Source organism: Dreissena polymorpha, chromosome 9, assembly GCF_020536995.1.
Source record: "Dreissena polymorpha isolate Duluth1 chromosome 9, UMN_Dpol_1.0, whole genome shotgun sequence".
In the NCBI taxonomy this organism is placed as follows: domain Eukaryota; kingdom Metazoa; phylum Mollusca; class Bivalvia; order Myida; family Dreissenidae; genus Dreissena; species Dreissena polymorpha.
The window spans coordinates 63,253,345-63,264,565 of record NC_068363.1 but is presented as its reverse complement, the minus strand read 5'-3'; the positions used below and the strand labels follow the sequence as shown (position 1 = coordinate 63,264,565).

General features: G+C 36.2%; 1 protein-coding gene across 1 annotated transcript; it reads left to right on the top strand.

The window, feature by feature from the left end:
* The first annotated feature begins 613 nt into the window (after positions 1–613).
* On the top strand, positions 614–11,221 carry LOC127844771 (uncharacterized). Its single transcript, XM_052375237.1, has 7 exons — positions 614–709; positions 1,393–1,511; positions 3,016–3,137; positions 5,143–5,358; positions 7,212–7,331; positions 8,925–9,055; positions 10,423–11,221. The coding sequence occupies exons 1-7, from the start codon at positions 706–708 to the stop codon at positions 10,467–10,469; spliced, it is 759 nt and encodes a 252-aa protein (XP_052231197.1). The 5' UTR covers positions 614–705; the 3' UTR covers positions 10,470–11,221.

The window sequence follows — 11,221 nt, the reverse complement described above, 5'->3', positions numbered from 1 at the left end:
GTGTAAGTACGAGCAGGCTTCCGTTTAATGGAATTTTTCTTTTAAATGACGTCTCTTTTGAGCAAAAATCCAATATAGGTGGAAAATCAGAACAAGGCTCAAATATACCCCAATTGACTCTGTCTGATTAAAAACATAACGGCTAATATGGGTTGCAATTTAAAATTTAGCCCACAACACAACGTCACTTATGATGAATACTTTCCTAAAAATAACGTACACGTGAGATATTGTTTTAAATCGTATTGAATTCCTGAAATAACATCATCATTTAGGTTGATTGAAAATGATTAAATCTTTAAAAAAAATGTTACGTGCATGTTTTGTGTAAATGTAATTTAAATGAGTTGTTAGAACAATAATTATTATTATTTTACATTGCTTAATATTACATTGTTATAATTTGCATTTATTTGTGTTTAGACAATCGTCTACGTCTACGCATTCGTCATCGTATGTATGAGAATAAATTGGTAGAAAGACGCATGTCTCCATGATGATTTGTTCCAAATGAACTGAATTACATACAATAATGTAGTGCCACAACGCTCGTTATAAAACAGTAGACGGCCTACCGAAGATAAACTAAGTTCAATTACATGACGTCACTATATCGATGACGTTACGTCTTTGTTATATACGTCAATGACATCAACGTCATGGTAACAAAGTTGGGCATGTTTTGTCAAAGGGTGCCACTTTCGGATGGGTAAGTAATGATTCAGTTATGTATTAATTGTAAGGTAAAAAACGATCATATGTGGACGAAAAGAAATCAGCAGGAACATAAATATATACCAAAAATTACGTAATAAATGTAGATTTGTCAAGAGAAGAATCAGACTTTGTTACACATTGGGACTTTTCTATCTCTGTTATGAGTAAAGACATTTATTAAAAATTTTACATACGATCATTTGACTACATTCTATGCAAGCTCACGATAAAATCATTCTTTCGTGACGATTTAACGCTTTAGCACGTGGGCTAGGTGTGGTTCAATATTTTTGCACATGGAAATGTTGAAACGCGATTTAAATCTATTTTTATTTCAATTTAATTATTTTAGGAGGGTTCTTACATAAGTAAAACATAAACTTCATTTGCAAAACGATAAAGCTCGTATGAATATTCAGGAGCGCAATCGCGCACTTTGTATTTTACAGACTACCTTTCCCACTTGCTAAAGCGTCTGATCGTCAAGGATGACTGATTTTATCGTTAGCTTGCACATATTGTAGTCAAATGATCACATGTGCAATTTTAAATAAATATATTTACTCATTACTGAGCTATGTTAGTTTTAAAAAGTATTGCATTAGAAAAATCACCAATTGTTGTAAATGTCGATATACATGTTATTCCGATTTAATTTCAATTTCATAATTCTAGGTAAGTTTTTACGCAAGGAAAATATAACAGTAATGACAGAAAACAATATGGCTCGTATGGATATTCAGGAGCGAAACTGTTCAATCGGCATGTTGCAAGCCGGTCGGTTATTAACACGTGTAAGTTTATGCGTTTTACTTTTCACATTGTTTTTATTTAACGTTGTACGAGTTTGCGAATTTGATTTTTGAAGAGACGTTTTTAATTTGTTAGGTTTTTTCAATTTCAATTAAATTTTCAGGAATTATCAGATATGTGTAGAATTATCCATGGTCCAAATTTCAACACAAGCGGTTCAAAAATAAGGGAGCTATATTAATATGATAAAGTGATGTATTATAAAAGTCTAAAAGTGTATTCGAAGGTTGTTGATAGAAACATGTTGCCTTTAGTGTGTGTGTTTTTTCACTGAATTTATAAATACATGACGTCGCTCTAGGAAAACGGCGCCTAATGCATGTGCGTAAAGTGTTGTCCCAGATAAGACTGTCAGCACTGACTTATCAGACACAACACCTTCCGCTTAAAATAGATTTTGCTTTTTAAACGAAATCTTGCATAACAGCGGAAAGAGTCGTCCCTGATTACCCTGTGAAGTCCACATCTGGGATTACACTATACGCAGCATATTCATTAGTCCCCATTTTCCAAGAGTGCGCCTCATTTTTTCACTAAGCTCGATTTTGTTTACATAAAAAATTCCATTGTATATACTTCATTGTATATTAAATAATAACGTATGAATGTCATAATAGATCGACATCGCAAAGTATTGTTACGTTACACAATGATATAATGTAGACACGGAACCATTTAAGAAATTTGGAATGTTTACAACTTATCATTAATAAAATAGATGACTAGTTAATATATTTAGTCCAAAAGTCTTACGATTATAGTTTTTGCTTGTAAATCTAATTGTATTATCTGAAAATATGTAAACATTTTGCTATGAAATGCGAGAATACAAGTTAATATATAGCCACGAATTGCTAGAATACAGGTTACATTATTTGAATGAAGGATTATCGTATTGATGTTTACTGTTATTAAACGTGTCTACTACCAAAATTTATTTTTATAATTATTTTTTATATGCTAACATTTGTACAATTATAACGGGAATATTTATAAAAAAAATAAATTCATCAGGAATCAAACTTTGTTCTATGGAGGTAAATCAATCGCACAGGGCGATTCAGAGGCCTAAACGTCACTACTAAAATAGTTCACATTCTACACGCTGTCATTGAAACGCCGGGAGGTCACTCGTTCCTGTCTTCTGTGGGAGCGTTCTGTCTTCATCTCCCAAAGACACCGAGTGAAACCAAGAAACGGACTCGAGAGCGTTTCGATAAACCTGGGGCAGTTTACGCAATCGAGCTAAAATAAATATGTTTAAACTAAACGCTGTCAGTAATGCAGAATGTATTGTTCTTTAAATTATCGACGATAAGAGTTACAAATGCTTCATCATTTTATTCATTGTTATTGACTACTATCAATATACGAAGCGATGTCTAGAGTGAAATATATCTACATTTATTTGAATCTATGACTTTCTTTTAGTTATGAAAAAACGTTTTTGGTTTTTGACTTTTAAAATGCGGTTCCGTTACCAAGGTAATGCCGACATCGAGCCAGGCGCTCATACTTAAGAAAGGCGTACTGACGGAGGATGAAGTGCGACCGACGTCGTCGGGACATTGGCCGGGATCTCAGTGCTCTGTGCCGACAGGTGTGAGGTAATAATGAAAGTGATTCTGGTGATAATGCGGATAATGATGGAGATAGTGTTGATGGTGTTGGTTTTGGTGGTGGTGATGATGATGATGATGATAATGATGATGATGATTATGATTAACGAAATACTACCTCTACTTCAACACCAACAAATACTATCACTATTACAACCGCTGCCGCTACCGTTGCCGTTACCACTACAATCACCACCACCACTATAACCTCTGCCACTGCTACTGCTAATGCTACTGTTTCTGCTTCTGCTGCAACTACTACTACTGCTACTACTTCTACTACTACTACTACTACTACTACTACTGCTACTGTAAAGCCCCAGCTTTATCGTGTTGTAAAATTTAAATATGTAATGTTACACTTACCTGTTAAAACATGTTAAGTCGTACCTATTTGGTGCTCCTGAATTGCCACGACAGGCCATGTCTGTTCATGAACGCCAGGATGGCCTGTCGCTCCAATTCCCATTCAGAACATTTTGACATGTATCCATGTTGTTTACATTTTACATTACAAAACATGTTTTTACGCTGTCCTTGATCCGTTCTGAAGGAAAAGTAACCAGTCGTTTTTGTATTGACACAGTCTTTGTTTGTTAAATATCCTCAAGAAGAAATAATTGTTTACTCACAATGTATAAAATCCATAGTTTTGTAAGTATTTATACACTTCTTATACGTAAAATTCCATTCTTAGCAGGAATATTCAACTAGTCGTTTGTTTAATGATGTCATAATGGGCCGTGACGTCATATTTTCGGCACATTTAGCGCTTTTTCTCTGTATTATCGGCCACGGCCACGGCCGTCGGCCACTTGTTTCGGCCATCGGCCACCGGCCTCGGCCTTCGGCAACCCTATATAAGTATATAAGTAAGGCTCTTTTTCGGCCAAGGAACATTCAAAATTTTAAAACTGACGAAACATCATTGACGTATATTAATAAGCGGATTTCTTATAAGATGGTTGGCATTAAAAGTTTTATTAAATTTACTTTAACATTTGAGCTTTAAAACAACGGATATTTCTTTAACTCGAGTTTGCGTAGTAAAGTAAAGAGACTTTCATTTACAAAGACTTAACTTTTATTATATTCATGATTTATACGCTGATTTATCAACCATGATGCCTCATGTTAAAATATAAATTTTCACGTAGATTATATAAAAATAATGCTCATCGCTCAGCGGTTATTTCATTGATATGTTGTTAAACTTCTGTTCGGTAAAATGTTAGATGTTAAACAATAAACTGTTAAACATTACCGTCTTTCGGCTTCTTGGAGTAAAGACCTGAGTCGTAACACTACTACTACTACTACTACAACTACTACTACTACTACTACTACTACTACTACTACTACTACTACTACTACTACTACTACTAGTACTACTACTACTACTACTACTACTACTACTACTACTGCAACAACAACAACAACAACTACTACTACTACTACTACTAGTACTACTACTACTACTGCTACTACTACTACTACAACTACTACTACTACTACTACTACTACCACTACCACTACTACTACTACTACTACTACTACTACTACTACTGCTACTACTACTACTACTACTACTACTACAATTACTACTACTACTACTATTACTACTACTACTACTACTACTACTACTACTACTACTACTACTACTACTACTACTACTTTTACTACTACTACTACTACTACTACTACTACTACTACTACTACTACTATAACTTCTGCTACCACAACAACAACAATAGTAACAACAACTACTACTTTTATTATTGCTACTGCTGCTGCTGCTTTTGCTGCTGATGTTTTATTTGCATGCTGCTGTTGCTATGTTTATAAATCGGGTCCCCTATGCGCGTTACGTACTAATAACAACTACTAACAACTTAAATACTATATACAGTGTTATATTGTATCAGTTTAATGTCAGTATAATAACACTCAATGTGCGCTTGTATTTTTATATGTTAATGTTTTTCGTTCCAAGATCAGGTCCCCAGTACGCGTTCCGTACCCCGGCCCACTGCAGCATCGTGACCGTCTACAACTTTGGGCAGGGGCTTGTGGGCGGGGGAGAGACATGCCGGTGCCGGACGCTATGCACGTCTTTGGGCGCGAGTCTGCGCAGCTCTTCAAGCATCAACCGCTACCGAGGGGTTACACCAGCATCCTCGCATTCGACCCAGACTCGAAATCTTATCAGGTAACCGAACAACGAAGTGTGCCCGACTCGCAATTTGATGATGACGTCATCATGTTGACGTCATATAGTTGTTATTTCAACGAAATTCCAAAGTTAACTTTTGTTCAAATGTAAAACAAATCGACGAATATGCATAAAATTAAAAAGAAAAGCAATGATGTTCAGCTATACTGAAAACAGATGTTAAGGTAGCGCACCTCTAATGATTTCCCGCGATTTCGTCCAAGGTTGAAGAGCCTACTATTAGGTGCCGTAGCCTAGTGGTTAAGGCAATAGACTAGAAATCTTTTGGGATATTCCCGAGCAAGTTCGAATCCTGCCGACGACGTATACTTTTTTGCGACGCGTTTTATTTATTTTCTAACGTCATTTGATTTAATATGGCATATAAGCTATATTTATTGTTAAATATGTTGCAATTTTAATGCACATTCTTCAATTATTAAAATTAAAACAACGTTATGGCGAAATTGGGTGATTTACTGTTGAAAATACGAACCATGCATGTTGCATTTTTATTTTCATTTCAAAAAGTAAACGGTAAATCTGTTTATTTCTTGGTATTTTTGCTGTATATAGTGTTTCTAACTAAGTTTAAAATATGACTTAAATGATACTATTTTGAATGTTATGACACTTTGTTTTTAACCGACCCAATTTTTACTGAGCTGAAATCACTTACATTTCATGGCGCTCTTCCATAGATAAAAATTTGTAATAAATAAATGTCTGTAAAAGAATACTTATTTCATCTTGTTTAAACTTTAAACACCTTTACAGCATCTGTACACACCAACTGCATGCCCATATTTGGAAATTTGAATGAATTATTGAACTTTTATATACCCCAGGGGTGAAAATAAACTGGACAAAAGCCGAGCGTGGGGGTGGTTTTGAAAAAATCGGTATATTTTTTTTAAAAAGCATGGAAAGCCTACCTACAAATTTGCATGTAGTTCAGTGAAATGATGCTGATTAAGAAAATAATTAATTAGATTATATTTGGATATGTGCCCATTAGAGGTGTGCTACCTTAAAATGGTATTATTTTTATTTACACATCTAATTTTGGGAGGAAAGGCGAGGGCACAACAAGATTATGACGAGCCTCATTCTCGGAGACGGAAAGCTGATATTTATGTTTATGCATAAAAATCGATCCCAGCTAAGCCTGTGCAGTCCGCAGCTAATCAGTGACTAAACTTTCCGCTTTTTTGGATTTTATCGTTAAAACGAATTCTCTTCTGTACGAAAATTAAATTTATGCGGAGAGTGTCGTCCCTATTAGCCTTTGCAGACTGCACAGGCTAATCTGAAATGGCACTTTACGCATATGCATTAATCCTAGAATGAGGCCTAACACGTTTCGGTAAATTGACAAATTTAAAAAATGCTTCAGATTCGCAAATGTTCGTTGTAATTATGATATTTGTGCGGAAACATTAATACTGAACATTTACCATGCTTTAAAATATCCATTGTTTGACGTTTTAAAAACCTGAAAATTATAAAGTGTTGCAACGTGAAACAATTGAATAGTTTGTTGGGGTCGTTATATTTTGTGATACAACGAGGATTGCTTAAAAAGAGTATAAAATTCACTACCCATTGTATGAGCGCGGATGGCCGAATTGTCTATGCGATAGCATTTTAAGCTAGGAATCAGTGTTGCGAGCCCAGTTGGGGGTTACTTTTTTCTTTCTTTAATTTTATTATTTGCTTTTACTGGAGCTTTTTAGATCCAATGTATAAATTTAGCAATATAAAGCATTTAATGACAAACGTCATAACATGCCAAAAATCTGTGAAAAGGCCCCTTAAACCTTACTAAAGCACAATTTCTATTCTCAAAGTGGTGTGCGCAGTGCGGGTCTGGTTCCTCCATGGAAGTTGATAAAGTGGACAGCCGGCCCACTTCCGGTCGGTGTCGGCCCTTTACCGCCGGGCCTGACAGATCTTCCATCTCTGCAAAGGTAAATGGTCGGTAATTGAATACAGCCCGTCTTATAAAACATCATACGATACATATTTTAGCCCTGGGAAAACCGGACTTAATGCATGTGCGTAAAGTGTCATCCCATATTAGCCTGTGCAGTTCGCTGGATGTTCGCTAATTATTTAACTGCCTTTAAACAAAACATGCCATACAATCAGAAAGTGTCGTCCCATATTAGCCTGTGCAGTTGCTGGATGTTCGCTAATTATTTTACTGCCTTTAAACAAAACATGCCATACAATCAGAAAGTGTCGTCCCAGATTAGCCTGCTCGAACTGTACATGCTTATCTTGGACGACACTTGAGTTGACGCACACAAAAAGCCCCTTTTTCCGAGCGGGTTTTATCTTGTTAGTTACAAGTATCCTAGTTACGGTGCAATTTTTGATGAAGTACAATAACACGTCTTAACCTATTTGATAACTTTTCTTTCAATAATTCTATTAAATTCCTATCCATTATTTACATTCCCTTTATTTAAAAATAATATTTATGATTGATGTCTATTAACGGTGAGTATACAATTAAGCCGTCACTGTAATTGTCCGTACAATATTTGATAAGACATGACCAAGGTACCTTTTGAACACCTAAGGAAATTTCGTAATTTTAATAAGTTTAAGTTTCAAAGTTTATTGGCAATCGGCAATAAAAACATGCCGTAAGCCATTTACAACATAATTATGGCAAAGACAATCAATAATAATAATTAATTTAATAATAAATGTGCTTCTATTTATTTTGCTGGTTCGTTTTGATGGGGCACATTTTACAATTGTGTTATGAAGAATCTTTGAATCTTTGGATTTTTTGGATCTTTGGAAGAATCTTTGGATTGCGCAAAGCTTTTGAATTAAAACACTGAATTAAGTCGCATGCCTGCTTCGCCGTTCCCCTTCAGAAATCGGTGCATACCTTGTAATTTAGACAAACTCGACATGTTCACATTCAGATATGTCACTGGTTCCCAGCATGTTTCAGTTCAAAACATTGCCTTTCTTATAAAAAACAACAACATGCTATGACGTCATTTTTATCGATTATTATTTTCTGACAAATATTTTTAGTTTCAATAAGTACAGCAAGTACGGCTCTAAACAACTTTAATGACATACGTTATAGACTGTTGATTGCAAATAATATACATGCATTCTAACCGCTCACAATTAAAAAAAACACGACAAGCACGAAGCAGCTTTCGATCAGCAAACAGGAAATAACCGCTGCGATTACTTTAATCAGTCAGTCTGTAGGATTTGTCGCAATTGATTGAGCGATATATAAAACTAAACATAATAACTTACAGATAAATTATACTGTTAAGTGCAGACAACTACAAGTAAATAAATAAAATACTGCAATGTTCATACATTTAATTTTGTTTTGTATATTTTGACATGTTCCCAATGATTATGCTAACTCGACGGTATAACAAACACCACATATACCTTACTTTGTTATCACGATTTTGTGATTAAAAAAACTATGTTTGGGGAAGTAAGCTGACATTTCAGCAGCCAATCAGTCCTTTCCAGTACCAAATGTTATTCGCTCTTGGTTTTCGGCCCAGTACCCTTTTGCTGGACCCGGACTGCGTGTATCACGCCACCAGCCACCATGCGCCGCGATCCCGGAGAGAGAGCCCACAGAAACCGGACGCACATAGCGGGACCGCGGCACGGGGCGCTGTTGATCAGAGATGTAAGTATCACGTGTCATAAGTCAATGTTTGCTGTTCGCTATAAATCTTTCACACGGTATTCTATGGGGTGTTTGTGTATCGTTTGTTCGCTATCAGATGATCGCCAGATCTATGTTGAGATCACTTTTCTATTCATCGGATGCTAGGCAGGAAATATAACTGCAAAAACAAACTTCCTTTTTTCCCATCCCCGATGAAAATTAACATGCCTCGTTCTTGAAATTCTAGGCCCCATGTAAATCCGCCTAACCTGGATTTACTTTAAGATGACACTTCATTTTTAACACAAATTTCCTTTAAAGCGGATTGGATTTGCTTAACATAAAAAACAACAACAACCGAATAATTCTAAACCGTTATATAGTCCGTTATATAGTCCAATTAAACTACATTCTGAAAAGAATATATTTAATGAATTTTTAAAAAATAAAATTTACAATTTTATTAATAATCGTCAAAAGAAAATAGATGTAATGTTTTAATAAAACCAATTCCAAGAGAGTGTCAAATATATCAAATATTAATTACCTTAAACCATTGTTATTGTACGAAAATTACCTCTGTCAACGATGACGCCTTGTAATTTTAATAATAATTAATGATCAACTCATGCTTGATGTCGTTATTTTTAACAAAATGAGTTCCACGTGCACGAAAATGTTTTGACAGCTGAGCACAAGAGCTAATCGTAACATTATTCTTAATTAACTGTGGTCATTGTCGGCTCGGTTACTACTCAAATGTACCCCGGGTACTCTTAAGTATACTTAAATGTACCCCGGGTACGGAAAACATACTGAAACGTAACGAGGAATTCTAACGCTAAATTTGTTGTTCTCGGCTATTTTAGTCAAATTAACAATATTCATATTTATGTCAATATCCTGTGAAATGGCATAAATATTATCGAAACTCCAACTCAAAAAAGCATGTTGAGGCAGGTTTTGTTCAAAGAGATGTTGTTTTTTTTCGTTTTTTGTAGCGCGTTTTACGACATCGAATTTTGGGCGGGAATACATTTTCTCAATTGGTCTAAATTTTCCGGATACGTGTTAGTATATTTTCCGAAGCCGGGGTACATTTGGTATACTTATGAGTACCCGGGGTACATTTAAGTAGTATCCGAGCCGAATATGACCAATCGAGCCTTAAAAGAGGAAATGCATTTTTTTTCTCTTTTAACGCAAGTATTTGAAATAATCTCAGGTTTTTTTCCACGCGTTACCATTTAATATGTTTGCCTCATGTTGATAAATGCCCGCCCCTTTAAATCGTATGACCGTTTTTTTTTTTAACAATTTAGTTGCATATGTATTTTATTTCCTGTTTTATGTCCCTTAAGCCGGTCCCGCTCTCTCGGTTTCAGTGACGCGGCAACGCCAGATGATCAAGCTTGCCCGGACGCGAATGTAATGCGCAGTGACAACATCGACCGGATCGCCCCCAGTCTGCACATGCGCAGTTACAACATCGACCGGATCGCTCCAAGTCTGCACATGCGCAGTGACAACATCGACCGGATCGCAACAAGTCTACACACACGCGCAGTGACAACATCGACCGGATCGCCCCAAGTCTGCACATGCGCAGTGACAACATCGACCGGATCGCCCTAAGTCTGCAAATGCGCAGTGGCAACATCGACCGGATCGCTTCAAGTCTGCACACGCGCAGTGACAACATCGACCGGATCGCCCAAAGTCTGCACATGCGCAGTGACAACATTGACCGGATCGCCCCTAGTCTGCACATGCGCAGTGATACAAACACCACCCAGTCGGCCGAACGCCGCAGTTTTCAGTTTCCGGAACAACGAAAACGTGTCCCACTCGGAGGCAAAATTGTAACACTTCACTTACACGACGCATTGTGTGACATTCTATGTCGACGTTTTTTTTATTATTTTCGCAAACAACGTAACTTATTTAGAAACTGTACCTTATAATTTGTGTGATGTTAGTGAATACAACGAATTTAAGTTGTATCTACCAGCTACTGATACTATAACAGACGTTCGATTGGTCATTGTCGGCTCGGATACTACTTACATTTACCCCGGGTACTCATATGTATACTTACATGTACCCCGGGTACGATAAATAAACTAAAACGTATCCGGGAAATTTAACGCATAATCGGCCGTTGTCGGCTATTTTTTTAAGTAT

Excerpts from the sequence above, each read along its gene's own strand:
- LOC127844771 (XM_052375237.1), top strand. Across the intron at positions 1,512-3,015 it reads CCGGTCGGTTATTAACACGT|GTAATGCCGACATCGAGCCA; the intron begins GTAAGTTTATGC and ends TCCGTTACCAAG. Across the intron at positions 3,138-5,142 it reads TCTGTGCCGACAGGTGTGAG|ATCAGGTCCCCAGTACGCGT; the intron begins GTAATAATGAAA and ends TTTCGTTCCAAG.